At 38.3% G+C, this 24,360-nt stretch overlaps 2 protein-coding genes across 2 annotated transcripts in view; one reads left to right on the top strand and one right to left on the bottom strand.

Annotated features, from left to right (window-relative positions):
• The window catches only part of Nep3 (M13 family metallopeptidase neprilysin 3), a gene marked incomplete at its 3' end in the record, with an annotated part of 293,210 nt that overhangs the window by 206,369 nt on the left and 62,481 nt on the right, over positions 1-24,360 (top strand). The window lies entirely within an intron of this gene.
• LOC108358357 (uncharacterized) lies at positions 1,901-4,470 on the bottom strand. The gene is made up of 2 exons (XM_017609641.1): positions 2,996-4,470; positions 1,901-2,936 (listed from the first exon to the last, which is right to left on the bottom strand). Exon 1 carries the CDS (start codon positions 4,303-4,305, stop codon positions 3,178-3,180), a length of 1,128 nt encoding a protein of 375 aa, XP_017465130.1. The 5' UTR covers positions 4,306-4,470; the 3' UTR covers positions 1,901-2,936; positions 2,996-3,177.

Below are 24,360 nucleotides of genomic sequence, written 5' to 3'. Positions count from 1 at the left end.
GCTAGTTCATCTGCAGTACAGTTTCCTGGTATATCTTTGTGGCCTGGCACCCACACAACATTAGTGACGTAACACCTTGCCAGTTCATTAAGAGTACGTCTACATTCCAAGACAACCTTCGACGTAGATTTGTCACTATTAAGTGCTTTAATAGCCGCTTGGCTGTCAGATAAGATTGTTACCGCCTTCAGATTAATTAGAGAATCGATCAGCCAACTTGCAGCTTCATTTATTGCTGTTAGTTCAGCCTGAAAAACGCTGCATAGATCTGGCAGACGGAAACTGAGGCTAAGTGAGAGTTCTTGCGAGTATACCCCACTTCCTACCTTCAGATCCAACTTGGAGCCATCAGTGTAGATGGCTGTTGAGTCAGAATACGATATCAGGACCGAATCCTCCTCCCATTCTTCCCTTGAGGGGATCCTTGTCCGGAAATAATTCTTTAGTCCCGTAGACGGGACTGTGTAGTCCAGGCGCCTAAAGTCATCTGGAAGATTTTCCAAGATCCTAGAGTGCCCAAACCTCGTGTCACTCCATTTGATTAGCGCATTTAATCTAATAGCATTACAGCTTGCCTGTAGTTTACCATATAGGTCCACAGGTAGCAAGTGAAGCAAGGTCTCTAGGGCTTTAGTCGGCGTCGATGGTAACGCTCCCGTGATCATCATGCACGCCACCCTTTGGACCGCTGTTAATTTGTTTCTTATTGTAGATTTATCTACGGACGGCCACCAAACCGTTATGCCGTAGAATAGAATGGGACGCACAACCGCTGTGTACATCCAGTTCACAATATGAGGCTTCAATCCCCATTTTTTCCCAATCGCCGATTTACAGGCATACATAGCAGTTATAGCTTTCTTGCAGCGCTCTTCTATATTGCGCCGCCAAGTTAACTTTCTGTCAAGAATAACGCCCAGATATCTAACCTCCTCAAAGAAAGTCAGTACGATACCGTTCAAGGAAGGAGGTTGTAGCCGGACAGCTTTCGTTTTCTTTGAAAACAGAACCATGGCCGTTTTTGCCGGATTGACACTAAGTCCTACTTCTTTGGACCAGGTATCCACGACGCGTAAGGCGCCTTGAACTAAGTCACATAGAACTTGGGGGTGCTTACCAATTGCCGTCAGGGCAAGATCATCCGCGTAAGCAATGACTTGGCAACCTGTGCCTTGCAACCGTGACAGCAGGGTATCCACAGTTAGATTCCAAAGAAGTGGGGAGAGAACACCGCCTTGTGGGGTTCCGCGACTCGCATATCTTGTTATAGATACCTCCCCCATCTCCGAGTAAATAGTTCTACTGCCTAAGAGGCGACGAACAAACTCAACCATAGGGTGATCCAGCCCAAGGCGAGCTAGGGCTTGAAGGACCGCTCCCGGGAGAACATTATTGAAGGCACCCTCGATGTCCAGGAACACGCCTAGTGCAAATTCCTTAAAAGCGAGAGTCTTTTCAATGGTGCTGACAATACTATGCAAAGCTGTATCCACAGATCTACCTTTCCAGTAGGCGTGTTGACAGCTAGAGAGATTATTTACATCAATTTCCTGTCGGATCTGCAAGTCTACAAGTCTTTCCAGAACCTTGAGAAAGAAAGAAGTAAGGCTTATCGGTCGAAAGTCACTTGGTTTAACGTGGGAGGGTCTACCTCCCTTGGGAATAAAAACAACTTTCGCCAGGGTCCAACCCTTGGGTATGAAACTAAGCTTGATACAAGCCTTATAGATTAAGACAAGTATCGGACATAACACGTCAGATGCTGACTGAAGTTGGGCAGGGAAGATACCATCCATACCTGGAGATTTGTAGGGCTGGAAGGACTTTATGGCCCAGTCTACCCTTTGTACATCAATGAAGTCCGCTGAAGTCAACGGCCGTTCAGAGATAATAGCCGCGGTGTTGGGCTCCGCAGTACATCCTGGAAAATGCGCGTTCATTAGGACTTCAAGCATTTCCTCACGAGATGACGTCCAGTCACCATTTGGTTTCTGAATATACATCGGGTTCGTCGGACTTTTCGCAAGCACCTTTCGCAGGCGATTTCCCTCCGACTGACCCTCTATGCTATCGCAGTAATCCTTCCAGGAGTCCCTTTGGGCTTTCCTGGTGGCATTTTTAAATTTCTTCAGGGCTGCCTTATATGCAGCCCAAGAACCATCGCGCTTTGCCGCATTAAAGAGTATCCTGCTTTCCTTCCTTAGAGAGGCGATTTCTTTGCTCCACCAGTGTGGCTTCTTCTTTCCTCTCGGAAGTACAAGTGGGCAGGAAGCAGATAAGGCCGAATTACAGGCTTCGGTAATGCAATCAACGGCTTCTTCAATTTGTTCCGATGAGCCTAACTCACCGAGAGAAGCAAGGTTTGCGAGAGAAAGCTCCGCTTCATCAGGTGGGGACAGTAAGCCTAGCTTACTGAGAGAAGCCTTGTTGAGCAAATTCCCCGAGAGTACTTTCCTAAACTTAGTCCAGTCAGTACGTCTCTTGTTTCTGTAAGCGGCCGAGGCCGGAAGTTCAAAGGAGATTACAAATGAGAGATACATGTGATCAGAGAATGAATGGTCGCTCAGTACCTTCCACTCCCTAATACTCTCAAAGAAAGCGCTAGACGATAAGGTAATATCTAATACCTCCTTCCTATTTGAGGTTACAAAAGTGGGTTTATCACCAATATTACAGATGGCTAGATTATATAATAATATAAAATCAAGTAACAACTCACCCCTCGGGTTGATGTCGGTAGATCCCCATACCGCGTGATGCGCATTTGCATCGGCTCCTATGACTATGGGAAACTTCCTCGAGTTGGCCTCTTTCACCACGTCCAGTAACCGAGCGGGAGGGCAGTCTTGGCGATCGTAGGCCATGTATGTACTGACCAGCCAGAGTGTTGTGGATTGGCTTTCCACAGAGATGCTCACCGTATCTTCATCGCTGAACTGTGTGAGTAAATTATAAGAAATACTTTTTTTGATTAATATACATGCCCTGATCTTACCTGCCACAGGTGCCGACACTATGCGGTAAGCATCAGAATTAAGTCCACAAACCCTGTGCTTAACAACCCAGGGCTCCTGGACAAAAACTAGCTCCTCCCCTCTATCACTGAGGTGCAGGAGCAGAGCTGCAGAAGCTGCTTTAGAGTGATGAAGGTTTATTTGTAGAACCTTCATCCACAGCTTATAAAATATCGTCCCCGTCCATCACTTCTGGCGGGGTTCTATCGAACGCCTCAACGATGGTATCATCGGCGTCCTCTGAGTCCGACGTCAGAAGCAGGTTCCCGAACTCCCTCGTCCACCGGTTAAGTACCGATCCGTCACCAGAAACAGATTGCGTATCGCTATCTGTTTCCGCTGCCGAGTCTGACCTCACCACCGGGCAAGTGGCCTCGAGAACCTCCTGGACCTCTTGGTTAGAAGCAGGACCGCTCAAGGCGTTTTCTGCTCCAGATATAGGGCCGCCTTTAGGCGGAAGATTGCCAGCCTCGGGTTCACCCTCGGTGTTCCCCGGCTCTATCATTTTACCCTCATTCCCTTTTTGGGTTTTGAGGGTAATGGAGTAAAAGCCGTAGCTAATTACTCCCTTGCAGTCAGCAAGGATCGGGAGAGACTCCTCGTTTATCACCAAGGTGATGTAACGTTGCTGCTCCCTAACCTCGCTGACCTTCACTACTTTCCAATCAAGGGCTGGTAGTGCATCATTTGAGACCTGGATGATATCCAGAATCTCCTCAGGACTCGAGGGTTCCTCTGGGACCCAGGCTCTGGCTCGCGGCTTACAAGGGATTTCATCCCTGTGCACTGCCACCAAGTCAGCGCTGGGCCACAGTTCCCCAAGAGAAGAAATTGCTTCCTTATAAAGTCGCGCCGACCGTTCATCAGCGCAGGAAACTAATTTGATGCGGCCTTGGTAGAGACCAGCATCGCGGACAGTTGGCGCAGGGCCAGGATTTTTCCGGAGAATCTCCTTGTACACCCGGCAGAGACCCACCAGGACGGACCTCCAGTTGTCGGCCGTCAGGTTTCCTTCCGGGTGCCCCCTATCCATAACTGCCAGGATCAAGTGGTCCTTGGCCACATCACTGAAAGCCCTCAGAGCCCTTGGAGGGTTAAGAGGGCTGTTAGCGTTAGAGGTTTTGGGCCTCTTAGGAGCAGCATCCACGTTGTCTGCTGACCGTTGCCTTTTGCTGCCCAGCTCCCTAGGACGAGAGTGAGTGGGTGCAGGTTTGTTGGCGGCATTTCCTTCCTGAGGTCGCTCACGACTTTCGGAGAGAACGCCCCTCGCCCTCTCAACCACTTCCCTCATACTCTCGGGAACCGGGTCATTGCCGAACTTCCTCAGTAGTCTAGAAGCGGCTCTTCTGTCCCTTTTCGCCCTGACTGCTGGTCGGACTTCTTTTTTGGTCCTCGAACCACTGGGACCTGGGACGCCTTTGCGTTGATCCGACTTCTTACCCTCAAGGGGCTTGCGGTCGGTGGTGCTGTCCGTGCAGGACTTCTGGGTGCCAGTATCGCCTTCTCCCGGCGCCGCTTTGGAGCTGCCCTCAAGGGGTGTACTCGCAGCTTCCAGAGATGTGGACGACTGGCACGAGAGGTCAATTGGCCGTGCAGGCTCCGCTTGCAACCCAGACGCCAGTTGACCACTACCCACCAGGGGTTTGTTGCTACTGACGCCGGGCGCAACATTTAGTATTGTTAGCCGTTTAGGCTCCTTCGGGACCGCTCCAGCGGCTACCGAAGATGTCGTTTTTAGACAGACTTTAACGCCGTGTCCGTCGGCGGCATTTTTACCCGTGCAGGGATCCGGGGCTACATTTTTTGAGTTCATTATTTCTGGTTCGTTGGTCGCCTACTGAGCCGAAACCGTTCGGCGACCGAATATATGGGTAAGGGGAAAAACGGTCGGCCTCAGCAGAGCCCCATGCTGAGGTAAGTCCACCGTTACTCCCGGAGGCGGACAGGTATCCGGGAGGCGCCGTTAGAATACAGTCGGAAAAACCCCCTGACTGCAAACCATCCAATGGGCACGGTGACGCATGACACCCTGGATTAGGGGGGCGTTTTATACCTACCGCCAGGTACCCCCTAGAAATAGCCTAAGTATGCCCACCCCAGCCCCCCTCGGACGAGCCCGTACGGCCTACCACTAGACCTAGATGAGGCAGGGGAGTTTATACCTCGGCCTTGGCTAGGCCCCGCCTGCTTGCACCACTGCAGCCATAGGAACAAGCCTACCTTGCCACAGCGGTGTAAGCAACGATGCCCATTGCCCAGTCGGCACCCGCTTGGAGGATATATCTAGGAGGATTTTCGCCAACCTAATTCTCTATAAAGAACATGTTCCAAAAATTTGGAGTTTTTTAAGAACTATTTTTAAAATATTTTTTCTTTATGACGAGGTGGTTTATTTTGTGAGAGTCAACAATGAAATATCTACGAAAAACAGAACCCGAGATATAACAATTTAAAGAAGTACATGATTATTTAGTCAGAATCACGAAAAAATCAAAAATTTTACAGATCATATATCCGCAGAAAAAAGGAAAAATGTGCAGCCAATCGGAATTTGGTGTCCGATATGAAAAAGAATGCCCCATATATATGGTATAAATATTATAAGGTAGAATAATAGTAGTGTTAGAATTGTAATTTTTTTTGGTTATTGTTAGGATTGCATTTTATAATTCTTTTATGCCATTACAGTTTCTGGATGTCGTTTTGTTTTAATTTGGTAGTAAATTAAATTATATCCCGGGATCCCGAGGGCTAGATCCCGGGATTTCGGGACTCCAAAAAGGGCTCGGGACTCATGGGATTCTGGACTATACCGTTTATGTTCTTGAATATTAGTTCACAATTTTCCTTTGTATCGTTCTTCGCAATTAGAGGATATTATACGTTCATACTTTTCTCGCGAATGACAAATTTACATTAGATGTTGTATATCGCTGCCGTCTAGGGATATTGCTCGATCATCCCTTTTTAACTTATGGACAATTAACGCTCTGCCCGATTAATTGAATTCAACGAATTATTCGCACTTAGTTAACAAATTATTTATTAATTCAAAAGTTAATAATTAAATTAAATGGAATTTTAATATTAACAAGTAAAGAAGTATAAGCTCGGGCGAAATCAAATTTTATATACCCGACGCAGGTATCAACTATTGTTGTTCCAACTTTCTTTAACTACCTAACAGTTTTTAGCAGTCTTATTTAATGTTAAGAGATTGTTGTAAGTATTAACTTGAAGTAAATTAACGACCTCAGTTACTGTAATATAGCAGCTTTCGTACATATATCCAAAAATTACCTTTATACGGGAAACCGTTGCAATATTAGTACGATTTGAATAATTTTCAACGAATTGCTTTTTCGTACCAAGGTTATTAAATACACCAAGTTTGGTAAAAATTGATAAATCGGTTACCGAGATACACATTTCGTTGGCTTAGTACGCAAACGTGCTAAGTCCACTTTTTATGTAAATTGAGATTTTGATGCAGTAAGATAGCATAACTGAAAATACATCATTACCAAAAAAGAAAATTACCGTAGTGTCGTTTTTACTTGTTGTTATGCATTGGTACGCATATGTGCTAAGTCCAAAAAAAAATCAAAAAAATATATATACACGTCTGTCCGTGTACACGATAACTCGAGATATCTCAACGAAATTTGGTATGTAGGTTGCCCTTTATCCAAGGTAAGGCTTTCTGCTCATTGGTCGTCCAATCATAGTTGAGTCATAGTTATCGTCATGAAGCAACGATTACATGACGATTACACTTCTGCACACTTGGTCGTGATATTTCAATTCATTTGGCGTCTAAAAATTCACTTGGAGCTGGTATTTTCTGTTTTTTTTGGTTGATATTTTCGCGAAATATTTACAAAAACCTGCAATTTTTTAAATATAGACTGTGCTGCAACATTTCTAGACGTAATTTTCCAGTAATATCTCTTCTTTTCTTTTCCTGGAATGTGTTTTGTGTATGCACACAGAGACTTAATACAATTTCGTCATATTTTATAGTTAAAACGCTCATATTTATTAAATTTTAATGCAATTATCCACTTTTTAATAATTTCCATAAAAATGGGCGAATCTGAATGTAACCACGCCCATTTCCGATATAAAGGTATTTTCTAACGATGCAAAAACTACGATATTTCAGTAAATATTGGATGCAAATTTTTCAAAATTAGTATGTGAAGTAGATTTTTTGTAAAAAATATTATTGTGCAATTTTTGGAAAATGGGCGTGACCCCGCCCACCTATTATGAAATGCTGCATATCAGTAGCCCATTCACCAATATCGGTACGAGCCTTATTTAGGGTCTAGCTAAGAAATCTGTTGAAAATCTAATTCACTTAAAATCGATGATCGCGATAACCACTCAGCAGAAAATTAGATTATGATACATTTTTGGATGGAATGGGCATGGCGCCGCCCACTTATGACCACAAATTTGTAACTCGGTAACCGATTTATCNCATTCACCAAACTCGGTACGAGCCTTATTTAGGGTCTAGCTAAGAAATCTGTTGAAAATCTAATTCACTTAAAATCGATGATCGCGATAACCACTCAGCAGAAAATTAGATTATGATACATTTTTGGATGGAATGGGCATGGCGCCGCCCACTTATGACCACAAATTTGTAACTCGGTAACCGATTTATCAATTTCTACCAAACTCTGTTCACTTAATAAACCTGGTACGGAAAAGCAATTCGTTGAAAATTATTCAAATCGGACCAAAATTACATTCGCTTCCCGTATATCTAACGATAAATTTCAGATCTCTTAATCTCTTAACAATAAATAAGACTGCGTGACACCGCCCAATTTATGACTACAAGGTGTATTTCGGTAGCCACTTTAGCGATTTCTACTAAACGTGGTTCAATTATTTTATGGAGTTTAACTCAGGATATTATCGAAAACGTTTGAAATCGGGAAAAAGACCCTGCTTACGACAGTATTTGATACCTGCGCCGGGTTTCGCCCAAACTTTACCTCTTTACTTGCTTTCAATTATTTTCATTTATAAATGGTACATAAATTTACGACTTAAAATAGTTATTTTTGTTAATAGCAATGAAATAAAACTGTATTAGGTTATAATTCATTTTAAAACAATAAAATATATTTAAAGTAAACAATTAAATCTTTTAACAATAAAAAATAATGGAAAAAAGGTTGATAGAAAATGTGCTAAGTCCACATTAAAAGAATAAAATCTTAAAGAGAAAATGTAGTAAGTCCTAAAAGGGCCTATAAGTCTGCAACAGCTTTATTTTGAAATTGGCCGATTATTGGTACTAAAACAAGACGAACTAAGGAATAAAACTGCATTTACAGAATAGAAAAATATTGACAACAAAAAAAGTTAGACGGTTTTTTGTCCCTCCTGAAAAATAAAAAAAAATGGACTTAGCACGTTTGCGAACTAAGCCAACGATTTGTTGTCATAAGTGGGCGGCGCCACGCCCAAAATCCAAAAATTTATAATAATTGTTTGCTCAGTGGTGTTTGAAATAGTCGATTTTGAGTCAATTAGCTTCATTAGTTACTGATTTATCGCAGTTTTCGTGTTTCTGTATATTACCGTTATATGGGAAGTGGGCGTGGTTATTTCCGATTTCAATGATTTCCAGCGAATTTCTTAGCTGGATTCTAAGCAAGGCTCGTACCGACTTCGGTACAGCGGTTTGGTGAAGCGGCTATAAAATACAGTATTTCATTATAAGTGGGCGGGGTCACGCCCCTTTTCCAAAAACTTCATAACAGTATTATTTTGTACCGAAATTCTACTTTGTATAATAATTTTCAACAATTTGGATCAAATATTTACTGAAATATCATAGCTTGTGCATTTTTCGAAAATACCGTTATTGAGAAGGGGGCGTGGTTACAGTCCGATTTCACCCATTTTCAATAGCAACCTACCTTGGATAAAGGGTACCTTATATACCAAATTACGTTGAGATACCTCAATTTTTTCTCGAGTTATCGTGTACACGGACAGACGGGCGGACAGACAAATATGGCTTCATCGACTTCTCTTTTCATTATGATCATTTATGTATACATTTGTCTATATCTATCTCGATTCCTTTAGGCTGCTACAAGCAACCGTTATGCGAACAAAGTTATAATACAAACACTGATATATAAAAAGAAACACTGATGTTGTACTCGTAACGCGTCGTGTCACGCACTCGTGCCTGCACACTCGTGTCAACAGTAAATTAATTTGAGCAGCATTAAGCAGTGCGCAGTCTTCGAAAAAATTAATCAGCCATTTTCTGCATTTCGATTAGGGGCAGGAGCGTTATTTAACGTTACCGCTTTCGAGGAAACCAAAGCTTTACTCAGGGCCGGTTGTTCAATGTCTGATTAGCACAAATCGGAGGTAGAAGCTCCGATTAGATACAACGACTGCTTTATCGATCACTTGTTATATGCATGCTGTCGAAATCGTCGATAATGATAACCAGACATTGAACAACCGGCCCTCAATGTCTGGTTAACACTAATCTCCGGTTAAACATCGTTATCGACGTCTTCGAATCCATGCATACAACAGAGAGTTGGTAACGTCGATAACGATGTTTAACCTGTAGTTAGTGTTATCCAGACATTAAGTAACCGGCCCTAAGAAGGTTAAAACCTTGCCTGCGCTCCACAATGAGCGAAACTCGATTTAACGGTAATCATCTACATATATATAATTGCTCATTCAAACGGCTTAGTTAGGGCCATCTGAAGCAGTCACAGGATTGAGTTATAGATCAAATCAAATTGCAAGCTCCACAGTTAATTCAAAACTAAGTAAAAGCAGTGCTGTCTTCGGCTATGCCGAAGGCTTCATACTTTTCTGGAACATCAGAAAATTTTACTTTAACAGATTAATGCATTTGAAATTAGTTGTTTGGGAGCTAAACAAAATTTTTATATTCACAGCATTCATACTTAGATAGAGGAGTCACATATATAAAAAAAAATCATATCTAAATAATCAGAAGTATGGAATATATGTATATCTTCTAAAGCATCAATCTAGGTGATTTTCAATGCTGTGTGTGATCGGTATGTAAACCGTTAGCACAATATAATGGGTTTAGCTGTCTACATAAAGGAGTTATATCGCAAAGACTTGTATCTGAACTATCAGTTCGCAAGCTTATACAGCACCGATCTTGATGACTTTGAGTGATTATTTGGAAAATATCTCACGAAATTTCTCGGTTTTAGATGTCCAAGTAAAGGAGTTTTAAAGTAAAACCCCATATCTGAATAATCAGTTGTATCGAGGCTAAAGGTTATAGTGACTCGATATTTGTAGTTTTCACTGTAAATATTCTGTTGATGATGAGTGACAATAGTGTGAAAGCTCATGTTTCTAGCTCTATAAATGGCGAAGTTATATAGAAAAATCTCATATTTAAACAATGAATTGTATGGAGGCTATTGATTATAGTGACACGATCTTAATAATTTTTAGTGTAAGTATTCTGCTGATAATGGGTGAAAATATTTCGTAATTTCATGTCCCTAGCTGCATAAACGGATAAGTTGTAACGAGAAATCTAATATCTGACCACTAAGTTATATGGGAGCTATATGTTGTAGTAGTCCGATTTTTGCGGTTCCGACAAATGATTAATACATTATAAAACTGCACTCACTTACCAAATTTTAGACGGATGTCTCGAAAACTGTGAGACTAGATTACATACAAACAGACGGACAGACAGACATGGCTAAATCGGTTCAGGTAGATGTTCTGATCATATAAATAGGAATACATTTTCAGGGGTCTATCTCTTCTTATTCTGGTACTTAGAAAGATACGACCAAAGTTATGATACCATTTCATGCTCATGAAAGGTATAATTATCAGATTTCAAATCGGAGATGTAGGTGACAAAATATAAATTTAAACATTTTCTTAACTACTTCCCAGCGTATCTATATATAATTGCTCGGTCATACGACTTAGTTAAAGCGATCTGCAGCAGCCACAGAATAGAGCTATATATCAAATTAAAGTGCAAGTTGCAGTTTCAGTTGACCGTGTTTGTCACAAAAGTAAAACGTGGTAGAAAAGTCGATAGTGAGCAATATAATCTATTGACAAACGTTAACCAATTTTCCGTGGAATTTATATTCGGAAAAGGTATTAGGTATTATTCAAATGTATGAAATATTTTTCACGAAAGAAAAAATAAAAATAGTTGAGATCACATACTCTTTTAAACACCTCTGACTTTTTTATGTGATTTTTAAAGTGAACGATTAAAAATTAGCCGGTATGCTTATTTTAAAATCTTTAGAATCAGTGGTTAATTTTTTTTACTGAAAGGGTTAAGAAAGCTTTAGTTTAAAAGTGTGATACTAAATGCCTTTCACCATAAACGGCGCCAATTTTCAGTAATTATTGCGTTTTAGATTACGACTAATGAAGCCCTTGGACAGATATTGTACCTATACCTTAAAGATGACTTTTTTCTCACGACCCACTGTACGAAGCTTTGAGTGTAGAGTAAGCTCCTTTAAGAACTTAAAAATTATCCTGGGTTATATGGTCTCTAGCAATACAAGATTATTTGTTGTCTTTCCCGAAGTTCTTTAAATAAATCTTGAGCTAAATACTGAAGTATATTCATGAATATCACGTTTTATTATATACTTAAATAAAATTCTTATTATTAGTAAGTATTTCTTTATTGCATTCACCCGAATTTCGGGGGTTACTACTAGTTCTAATAAATAGTCAGTTTAATTTCTCATAAAATTTATCTTTATGTTTATGCATCTAAGCATACATCGAAAATTTGTTTTAGAGAATTAATGTGAAATAATTGCAGAAACAATTAACCGGTTTGCCCTGCAACCGAGACGTCTGCTTTTTAATAACTTTAAAAACAAAAAAAAAACCGCTAAGTATATATCGTCCCCCGCATGCCAGAAACATGAATGTATAATGATGAACATTTTGGGAAATCTAGTTTGAAAGTTTTTTACGAGACTTACATAACTCTACATAACATGTAATTGACATTGTGAAATATGTGGTTTCAATGTACTCTGGGGTTTTGTAAAACATAGAACATCCAAAGCTTAATTAGGTCAACCCAATAACTCAAACTGGCAAATTTGCAGATTCCTGCTTCTGGCATAAGGGTGGCGATATGTATTTACTTCGCATTTATTAATTTTTTGTACGCCTGCTCTTCATATTTTTGTAGTAAGAAAATAGTAGTCATATTTCTTACACATATGTTAGTGTTTGGCCGAGCTTCTCCTCCGACCTACAGTTTTATGCTGACTCCGAACAGCGATTGTATTTTTATGAGAAGCTGTTTTTCATGGCAGAAATGCACTCGGAGGTTTGCCATTGCTGCTCGCAAAAACACAGAAATCGTGAAAATTCTTCGTCAACAAATTTGCAACTTAGAAAAAAAGGAACTACGATCGAAATGTAGAATAGGTATAATCGTAAATTTCGAAGATTGATCGAAATGAAACGGAACGGAAAGTTTCCAAACGGAGAAAATTTCGATTCGACTCGAAATGCAGAATAGGGCTGAATATTGGTAGATTTTGCATACAAAAATTGGTAGAAATTGGTAGATTTAAAAAAAAAAAACAATATTAGAAAGTTTTTTTTTTACTCATAAAGGATAAATGAAGGTGATTTCAGGGAAGGTGGTGTTACCAGAGCAGCTGGATTTTTACCTAGGTAATTTTTAATATAAAAATGATAGTCGTTATGCGTACAATTTGTTATGGGCTGTTTTTGCTTACGCGTAAAAGCATATTTAGCGTATTCAGCTCTAAATCCTACTATAAATGTACATTTATCCATACAAAATTCGTCACCTAAATGCAATTCCATTTTTGTATTAAGAACCTAAATGCTAAAAGCAACCCTGTGATCTTCAAAATGTCCACGATTTGAACATGGTTTAATGAGAAAAAGTGGCAACATTGCTTTTTCGAGTATACAGTGGCTAGCTGCGTTTCAGTGATCGCCGATCGTGATTTCATTTATTATTTTACATTATTTGGATAAAGAAAAGTTAAGCAAATTCAACATCGATGTGATGCTGACAGAAATCTGGATCAATTTGTGATCAACTCTGCTTGTTTTGTTTCCTAATTAAGTGAGGCAATTTTTATTGACAGCACCGACAAATGAATATATACACAAACAAATGTTCGGTTATGGTTAAAACAATTCAAGTTTTTATATTGAATTTTTGGTTTAAAATTCATTTTTTCCTTTTCAGTAGGGTTTTTGCACATTATCTTCTGCGTGAGAATTGATCGTAATAGATAGGGATCTGAATAAGCATACGATTTCGAACTCGCGTAAATAGGTTCTTTCCCTAACAGTCGGGGCCGGATCCGGTAATTAGAGAATAAGCGAAATTTTTGCTCTCAAAAATGGAACATAATCCAGAAGTACGGGAACGCAAAAAACCACATTTTGTGCCCAGAATTTGAGAAACAGCTGATTATTACTTTATCCATTTTTACCCGGAGAAAAAGTCCGGGCTGTTTCGGGCAGGAAGAAGAAGACACTTACGATCCAATACGTTCCCATTTTCGCTCTCTATTACCCATTTTGTTGAGTACGGGAATGATTTCTGGGCTGTCTTGGACACCCGGGGGATCTCGCGTTGCGTACGGGAAAGAACCTAATGTACATTTGCTATTGCGATAGCATGAACGCTCTGCGAAAACATATGTTCGAAAGTGCTAAATGTTGCATTTTAAATGCAGCAAAAACGCTGCATTAGAGGCATTTTTGTTTTTCAACTTCTGCTGTCACCTTATGTCCACTCGCCTTGGAATAAATCATGGTGGAATTATACCAGGTGAAGAGATTAGAGCGAGAAGAAGGCACCGCCTTATTTGAAAATTTGCCTAGAAAATGTTACTATAAAGCAGCCGAATGTCAGAAAATAAAGCGAGAAAGCTATTTTATTACTTCACCTGTTTATTGCGCCATGGGAATAAATTGTATTTTTTTTATAAAACAACAAAAAATGTATTTCAAGCCAGTAATACATTCAACAAAAAACGTATATGGGCGAATCCGAGAAATAGACAACAAGTCACACTTATTTGAGAAAGCTGATTTGGCCCTCTTACTTCTTGAAACAAAGCTCTAAATAAATAGCACTATTTCGCATACTGGTGCGAAATAAAGGCAATTGACATTATTACCTTTTCAAAAGCGAAATAAAGTCAACAAAAATTTGTAAATAGAGGAAATGATGCTATTTCCTCTTTCAAATGCAAATAGCGTCAACAATGCATTAAGTATGTCGATTCAAAGAAAATAATGTTTTTCTTGTATCGCACGTGAGGTATGAATGTTGTTAAAATAAACATTGCCCCGAAAGTGTTGTTTACATAGCTGAAAGAGGTTATTGCCAAAAACACGATGCGAAAACTCAAACCCAAAAAGAGCTGGAATACGAGAAATATTTGAAGAAAGAATGTAGAAATGATCCAGAACTTGCAAAACATGTTTGGTTTCCACTAAAATAAAGCGAACACTATTAAATTGAAGAAACAGTTATTTGTCGCCGTATCCAAAAACCCCGAAGGAACACTAAAAGAATTGTGTTTTAAAATTAGCATATTTGAACGAATTCGGAATGTCTAAGGTGGAAAAGAAACCAACCTTTCTATAAGGAAACACTTATAGACAAGGAATTTTTTTACACTGTATTCATGTCGCCGCCAACAAATTGTGATATCATTTAAAAGCAGCTAAGGCGAACGACGACAGTATTTATTAGATGACACATTCAATTCAGTGTGCCAAAATGCCGGTATAAACAATTATTGATTATTTAATATCGGAACCGAGATCTTTTAAGTTGATTGATTGGTTTTCACGCACTTTTGAAACAAAAATTATATGATTTTTTACTGCAAACAAGTTGTTGCTAAAGCACAGCAAAAATCTTCCTATAACGCGGCGTGGCGAGGCATGACGCGGGTTGGCAAAATAAGAGGTTAGTACTTTTAATATTAAAAGTTTTACCCCTTACCGCTGATGGGGGGAAGTAAAGCTTCAATAAAGAAAGAAGAATAAAGATTGTTAAGTGCTATATTTCTTACCTCTGGTGGGGGAAGTAAAGCATACAAAATAAAAATAAAAGCAAATGAGAAGCGGAGAAGAGGTGGTTAGTTGAGACTCTGATCGAATCTGATTTTTTATTCAATATTTTTTCTTTATATACAATTTTCTAACTCAATTTCCTTAACTAATTATATGTGTATGTGTGTGTGTATATGTACATTTGTATGCATACCCTGCAAAAAATTGTGCGACTAATCTCTAAAGAGAGTATTCCGAGATTACTCTTAAACGGGTACAATTGGGCATTAATAAGTCGCAACTAGTCTCATACGGGTACTAATGGAGACCAATTGGTCTCGACTCATCCCTTATGGGTATAATTGGAGATCAATTAGTCCCCAACTCATTTTTAACGGGTACTATTAACGACTTAATGATATGTACGCACTAAGTCAAATAAATTTCATGTGCGGCGTTGGCTCGCAGAGAGAGTATTCGCCCAACAAAATTGAGCACCCCGGTTCGAATCTCAGCTGGCGCAAATTTTTATTTTTATTTTTTAAAAGTGACTGGTCGCTTTTTATATCCGTTCGGGTATAAAGGTGAACAATTAGTCTCTTCATAGGACATGCTCGAACAAAAGCGAACAGTTCATTCCATATAAAGAGATCAAAAGTGGTATTAGTCGCATGCTCCTTTGCGATTGCTCCCGGAGTCATCCCGGATTAGTCCCATTTTTTGCAGGGTATTTACAATATAAATTTTTCAACATATATTGTGTATATAAATTTAAAAATCACCACAGTGGAATTCCAAAATTTTCTAAACTATCAAAACTTTATGAACTTGAGAAACTTAAGTAAATCCCAATAATTCAATATAATGATGAATACTAGATTTCTAGAAATTTTTTATTTTTCAAAAATTTGGAGAATTGTTGAAATTCTATCAAATTTTTTCTAAGTAAAAGTGTCGAATATACAAAATTGATCAAACGAAAATAAAAGTTTTCGTCGTTTTTGAAAATTTAAAAAATTTTCGTAATTCTTGAAGATTCAAACAATTTTTGGACGTTGATGTTTTCAAAATTTTCAAAAAGTTTAAAATTCTCAAACTTCGATATATCAATACAAAATTTTGGAAAAGTTCAGAAAAATGGAACAATTTTGGAATATTTCAAAAATGTTAGCATCTTTTAGAGTTCTAAGAATTTTCTATTTTTTACACATGAGTACATGAACATAAGAATTATTCGACAATTTGTGATTTTTCACATTTCTACATTTTAGGATGGATTTTAAGATAAATAAAATTCTCAAAATTTTGGAAAATATAAAAATTTCTAAAAATCTCAACAATTTTGTACATTTCAAAATATTCTCATTTTACCAAAATTTCTAGAATCTCCCGGATTTCGATAGTTTTTGAAATTTTGGAAATTATCCTAAAATTAAGAAATCTCAAGAAATTTAATAATGTTATGAAATTCAAAATTTTGGAATTTTCGTTGTTTTCTGAACCTGTGAAAATATGCAAACTTGCTGTGACTTTCAACTGTGTAAAATAATACAAATTCGGAATTATAACAAAAAATCTGAAAATTGAAAATTAAGTACATAACTTCAAAATTTTGTAAATTCAGTGAATTCGAAAAACTGATTAACTTAAATAACACAATACTTCGAGCTTAGCACACAGCTATAATTTCAAACCCCAGTGAAATTTGACACACTTCTTCCATGAATTAAAATTTTCAAAAGCATCCATTCATTAGGTTTGTTCCCCAAGCTTCTCGACGTCACTTCTAGTTACATATACGCGCTCCGCAAGTAAGTTTTCGAGTTTCTTTGATATACGCTCACAGTTTGAACGTTGCTCGAGTTTTTGTACAAGTAGCTTGTGGGACAAACCTGTTATATATTCTTGTAATGATATTTCACGATATTCAGTTGAATATTATGAAAATACATGTTACACAGTCCCCTACCTGGGTCCGCCCCTGGTATACAAGTATTGATATTGCACTGCGGCTTATGTGTCAGTTGCATCTATTGCCTAAGTGTGAATTAGTGGTATGTATGTATGTATTGTAACAAGCGCACTTGTGCACAAGGGTATTATAACTTTGTTCACATAACGGTTGTTTGTAACAGGCAAAACGAATCGAGATATATGTGACTTTTAGACGAAGAATAAGACTATTATAAATTTTTGGAAAATGGGCATAGCCACGCCCACTTATGGTTACATGTGTATACCTTGGTAACCACTGCACCAATTTCTTCCAAACTTGGCACAGTTGTTGGCCTTGGTACAGCATACCAACGCCCACATCCCATATAACGGTAATTTAGAGAAATGCGAAATCTTTCATAAATCGGTAAATATTAAAGCTAATAAAAATAAATTTATTCAAAATTGATGCTTGCAACAATTCTTTACTAAGAAATACGTTATGATAAAATTTTGCAAAATAGGTGTGGCACCGCCCACTTTTGATCATATATATGTATCTCGGTAACCGTTCTACCAATTTGTACCAAACTAGGTATGGTTATTGTGCTTGCCACATAAAAGCAAAGCACTGAAAATTATTGAGATGGGACTAAAATTACGGCCGCTTTTCATATAACGGTAAATTTCAGAAATGCTTGAAACTGCAATATTTCGAAATTTAACGACGCTAATTTACTCAAAATTTATACACCACGGCTTTCCATGTAATGGTAGCTTTCGGAAAGGTGAAAAACATATATTTAATACTATACTAGACTGTCTTACTTGTTTGTATTCAGTTTTATTACTATATTATTTTATAATCAAAGATATTTGAACAGCGCTTCATGATCATTTTTGTCATTTTGTATATGCATAACCTAAAGATAATTTAGGTAGGCTATCTGCCATTCTAAAAGACTTATAAGGACTGAAAAACGTGCTTCCCTGCTTGCTTCCTAAAAAGCGGTATTCCAATTTAGACTTTGCGCGAATGTACTTAAGTATATCGCCGTTTAAAGAACAAAACCGCGTATCAACAAAATGAAAAACCGCGTATCAAGATAATGCAAAACCGCGTATGTGAGGTTGCATAAATTATTATCTAGAGTGTAAAAACACTCATATTTCAATTTTTTATAAACAAATCGCATTTCTGGCTAGTATATTTCAGGATAAATGGATGTTGTTGTTGCCTCATCGGATGTTGTCATTGTCCATGCTTCTGCGCCTGCACAGGAATGATGAGTGACTTATAAAGTGTGGTCTACGTACGTCGAGAGATGATTTTACTCTTGAATTGCATACTCAGTCTGAAGTAGCACTTGTTGGCAAGAGCGATTCTGCGTTGGATCTCGATGCCGACATTAATATCGGTGTTAATACTGGTTCCCTAGAAAACGTAATTCTCTCCTTTCTTGAAATTATAACTATCAGCAGTGACGTGAGTGCCAAGGCGGGAATGCGCTAACTATTTGTTTGATGACAGGAGATACTTCATCTTGTCCTCGTTGACCACAAGACCCAACCAATTTGCTTCCTTATCCAACTTAGAAAAGGCAGAACAATTTTCGCAATTCTTGTTACCTACGATGTCATCGACATACGCCATCAATTGCACGTCCTTGTAAAAAATTGTTTCTGAGCGGTTCAGTTCTGCAACTCTTATTATCTTCTCCAACTTCAAATTAAAGAAATTACATGAAAGATATTACATGAAACCGCGTTTGGTAGCAAACGGCTCGGAGAGGTCTTTCCCAATTCTGACGGAGCTGGTGGTATTGCTCAACGTCATTTTACACAGCCGTATTAGTTTCTCGAGTCAAATATATGGGGTGTTCACAGTTCGTTTCAAATTGTGTTGACATCTACATGTTGAGACAGTTTTGTATCAAACTGTGAGCACTCTTTACTGGCGTTGCTTAGCATTTCTTCTTTATGTTCAATTTTATATATCTCCTTTCGATTTTGGTTCTGAAAAATTTTAAGGGTTTAACTTAATTACCAATTATTTGTTTGTTTTCATCAGCTATTGCGGTCAAAAAAAATGCAAGCTCGGAAAACGTCCCCCATAAATAAAAAAAATCTGATTGGTATTGCCATATTGCAACCCTGCTAACTTTTAATGTGATAAAGTGTTGACGGCGTCGTTTTTCAATTTTGTCTGGGTAACAACACCACAGATTTTACGGTTAGAGAATGTCTCAAAATGTAGACGTCTACAATTTGTAACGAACTAGAGATAGGCACGGGCCTAAATTTGCAGGCCCGGCCCGGCACGAGTGCAAAATCAACTTTCAAAAACACGCACGAGCCCGCACGTTAAGAATTTCAGTGGGGCCTGGCCCGGCTCGGCACGACGGGACACGTCCGAGCCCGGAAATAAAGAGCCAACTTTTATTGTATGTATACATATGTACAGTAGCTCACAGCTTATTTCAACCAACTTGAATATAGAACTTTAATTGATTGTAGCTTTTAAACTAAACGGAATATCAAACAAATTTCAATGCAAACTAGTAGATTAATATTGCTATAATACCAAATTAAGTGTATCTATTTTCAAAGATGTCTTTTCAACAATTTTTTAATACAAAAACTAAAAATAGTGAAAACTATAATGTCACAGCTTATTTCAACCAACTAATCAAATATGAATATATATATAGCATTAGTTTAAGTTTTTGAGATTTCAGTAGTTTGTATGTCCTCCTTTCATATCTATTACCGATTTCAATCTTTTTGGAATCGACTGGACTAATTTTCGTGTTATCTCGGGACTAATTTTTGCCCATTCTTCGGATAAAGCGTTTTTCAGATCGTTTTTGCTTGAAATTTTATGTTTGCGAATATTTTGATCTAATATCGCCCATAAATTTTCGATCACGTTCAGATCAGGTGATTGAGCCGGTGGAGCCATCAAGTGAGGGCAATTCCATATAAGCCACGATTGAACAATGCCCGACTTATGTTTCGGGACATTGTCTTGATAATACCGAAAATGTGAACGAATGCCGAGATCTTCCGCACTTTATAGTAGATTCGCTTTCAAAATATTAAGATACATTGTTTTGTCCATCGTATCTTCTATAAATGTCAAGTTACCAACACCTGCTGTCGACATACAAGCCCAAACCATGACGTGTCCACCTCCGTGTTTTACTGTGGCCTTCAAATTTTTATTCTGCAGCTCAGTATTTGGCTTGCGCCATACATACGACGGGCCGTCGGAGCCAAAAATGTTAAATTTCGACTCGTCAGCAAACAACACTTGGTCCCAAAAACTGGAGTCCTTGGGAACATGCTCTTTTGCAAACCGAAGGCGGCTTTGTTGATTTTTTTGGCTGATGAGGGGCTTTTTGCGTGCTACTCTGCCATTAAATCCGTATTTGCGCAGAACTCTACGAACCGTTTCCGCACTGCTTGACTTTCCCAGCTCATTGCTTATGTCAGTTGCCAGTTTGGGGGCCGATTGCTTGGGGTTTTCCCTTATATTACGCAAAATATAACGCTCATCAGAACCATTGAAAATTTTGTTTGGCGCNATGCTATTCTGCCATTAAATCCGTATTTGCGCAGAACTCTACGAACCGTTTCCGCACTGCTTGACTTTCCCAGCTCATTGCTTATGTCAGTTGCCAGTTTGGGGGCCGTTTGCTTGGGGTTTTCCCTTATCTTACGCAAAATATAACGCTCATCAGAACCATTGAAAATTTTGTTTGGCGCGATTCTGCCTTTGTTATGGACTCTGTTTTCGCGCACAAAGCGTGATATAATGCACTGTACCGTTGAGTCGCTTAAATTTACCATTTCAGCGATTTTCCGGCGCGAGTGTCCATTTTTGAAGTGGCTGAGGACCAACTCTCGCTGCTCAATGGTGGTGCGTCGTCCCATCTTCGAAAAAAACCGTTTATAATCAAGCTCGATGTCAAACAAATTTTTAAGATGTTATAGCTTCGCACGAAAATGATGGGAAAATTAAAAAGAAAAATAGAATTTTACATGAAAAACGATGGCTTCTTCGACCAAATATGCCTGGTTGAAATAAGCTGTGATATTGTAGTTAGCACTATTGTTGGTTATTATATTAAAAAATTGTTTAAAACACATCTTTAAAAATAAATTCAATTAANCTCGATGTCAAACAAATTTTTAAGATGTTATAGCTTCGCACGAAAATGATGGGAAAATTAAAAAGAAAAATAGAATTTTACATGAAAAACGATGGCTTCTTCGACCAAATATGCCTGGTTGAAATAAGCTGTGATATTGTAGTTAGCACTATTTTTGGTTTTTATATTAAAAAATTGTTTAAAACACATCTTTAAAAATAAATTCAATTAATTTGGTATAGTAGCGACATTGGTCTATTTGTTTGCATTTACATTTTTTTAATATTCGGTCTAGTTTGAAATTTATAATTACTTGAACTTCTAAACTCACGCTGGTTGCAAAAGGTGTGAGGCACTGTACATATTTTTAATTTTGTGTTTATGTATGTATCGAGGGCTTATATTCAATACCCTCTATCTACAATTTTGATGAAAATGAGTTTTTGATGGTAACGTGAGCTCTTATTTATCCTTCAGCCATGACAATAATGCCAAACTTAAAATTTTGCTTTCATGGTATTATATTCTCATTTTGAAAAATCCACTATCTGCAATAACATTTTGTTACAAAAGCAAAATCCTCTATCTACACAATTTTGCTGGAAAATCGTTTTCATTATCATTTTTTTGTGGCAGGTCAAATAAAGACTGAGTTACATGTGCCGATGCATGTATGTATATGTTCCGGTAAAATCCGATCTTAGGTCAAACTAGTTTTGCCCAGGCTAAACTTGTTCTACCTAATGCGATGTCCAACCGAAACCAAATCTTGTGGACTGCGTAGCTTCAGTTGGACTGATGATGAGAGTTACAAAAATAGTTTATTCTAAGATCGGGTTTGGCCGGTAGCTTACAGGTATATACATGTCCGCTCATTTACTACAATAATGTCATAACTCAAAAAATCAAAACTCGAGAAAGACGGCTTTAAAGTTTTGAATTTACATATACGCCGATACTAAAAATGAATACATATTTTATTCTAGTGAGATTCTGGTAAAGGCCTGTATGCAGCTCTCAAGAAAAGCAAAAACTCCATATAAAATGACGTACAAGAATGGCTCTTGAGTCAAATTTCCTTAAGGCAGTACGCAGTTCTTTAGAAATTTACTACGCTTTCTACTACGGTTTTCTAAAGTTTTTTGTGAAGAAAGAGCATAAGGCAACCCAGTTTTGCAACAGAAATATATGCCCGTTCCATTATTTCTTGAGGAACGAGTGAGGCAACAGGCTGTGAAGTATCAAAAAATGTCAAAATTCCTTGGACAACAACGCGAAATAATGGCAATTTTTTCTTGACCGTTTTCTTGAGAGCTCTCTCTTACTCATATCTATGTAGGATAGGACTTAGATATATGGCAACCATCATTAAAGGGACAATCGACTAAGTGAGGCGGCAACCTTGCAACTTGACGAAATAAGACCGAAGCGTCCATCAATAGGTTTAAGAAGTAGAAAGTAAGAATGTAAGAGTTAGTCGAAGTAGAGAAGTTAGCCGAACTACACGCCATTGTAGCCTTAGCCGTTTAAGTGAAATTGAATTAAATAAAACTGTTTTTGTAAATTATATCTAAGTACAATCGAGTGCGTTTTAATTGTACTACAAATTGGGGACTCGTCCGAGATTTGAATTTTCGGAAAAACTAAAGCGCGTAGTAAAGGAAAAAATAAAGTTTGTGCGTGCGTGTGTGCTTATACATAGTGACGGTGGCCGGTGCTTCCATGGGTAGCAGGCAATCGCAATCAAGCGAGAATTATTCGAACATAAGCGAAAAGCCTAAAGTTGAAGATAGGCAAGTGTTAAGGCCGAAAAGTAGCCGGTGCTCCGTGGACAGCACGCAGCCGCAGCAGTAAAGCGGCGGTTATTTCAAAGTGATGAAATACGCACACACGCGAGAATCAGAAAAAAGACAAAACGAGCTAAATAGCAAAGAACAAGTAAGAAAATATATAAACGACGGTTATTTTAAATTGAGGTAGCTTGCACAAAGGTGAGAGTGAGAAAAAGAACACAACGAATTTAAATTACAAAAGAAAATAAATAAAGAAGCGACGGGTATTTCAAATCGTGAAAAGCACGCAAAGAACGAGTGAAATGAAAAACAGTGAAAAATAAAGCGATAGTTGTTTCAAGTAAACGAAATAAACACGAAAAATAGAGCGAGAACAAGCTGTAGACGATTGCGATAGGAAAGAAGTGTGTGTGAAAAGTGCCGCACGCAGACGTAGTGGAAAAAAGAAGAAAGAACAAACAAAGACAATTTGAGTGTAAAGGGGAAATCGCAACACGAAGAACGATACGAGCAAAGTAGAGAAAATTCAAAGACACGAAAATCAAAACGACGAAAAGTAAAGAAATACCGCACGTATAAAGCGGCAAAAGCGCAAATAAACAAACGAGACAAATAATACATGCAATAGTAAAAGGCAACAAGCAGCAAAAAGCAAAATCCGAGCAGCAGAATCAGCGGGGAGTTAATAACGAGCGAAGTGAAAGAGGCGAAGAAAATCCGAGCAACAGAAGGCGATCAACAGAAGCAGCGTAGCAGAGGAACGTGAGCGTATAATTTTTATTTGTCTTTATTTGTAATGAAATTGTATTTGCACTATTTTGCTGTTTGGGTACAATAGTTGTATGTGTAGCTTTTGCTTTACGCAAAGGTATAGGTGTAGGCATTTCGTATATTTGTAAACACTACTTTGATTCAAGCAAACGAAAACAAATTAAAGTATTTTTAAGTTGTACTTTTTAACCTACGTTTATAAATATTGACGATTGAAGAGAAATATTAATTCGTGTAATTTACATACAATTTGAGGACTAGTAAAATAAGAAGATTGTAAGATGGACGCTGACACAATCAGAACGATGACAGTAGATATGTTGAAAGAGAAATTGAGGGAACTGGGGTTGAGCGTAACAGGCAGGAAAAAAGACTTACAATTGCGTTTGTTACAGCATTTGGTTTTAGGTGACGAACAGGAGGAAGCAGAAAGCGACAACGAATCGGCAAATTCATTGTACGCTGACGCTGCAACAGCTAGTTCGAATGTGCAAAGGGTGTTATTTACGTTGCGCGATATCAAAGACAGCGTTTCATTTTTTTTCGGTGACGGTACTTACGATGTGCACC

Source organism: Rhagoletis zephyria, unplaced genomic scaffold (genome assembly GCF_001687245.7).
Source record: "Rhagoletis zephyria isolate East Lansing unplaced genomic scaffold, Rhagoletis_zephyria_1.1 Rzeph_scaffold_00241, whole genome shotgun sequence".
Taxonomy (NCBI): domain Eukaryota; kingdom Metazoa; phylum Arthropoda; class Insecta; order Diptera; family Tephritidae; genus Rhagoletis; species Rhagoletis zephyria.
This window is presented reverse-complemented; position numbering and strand designations above follow the sequence as displayed.

Bases quoted from the DNA above. Each gene is read 5' to 3' on its own strand.
- LOC108358357 (XM_017609641.1), bottom strand. From the start codon at position 4,305: ATGAGGGAAGTGGTTGAGAGGGCGAGGGGCGTTCTCTCCGAAAGTCGT.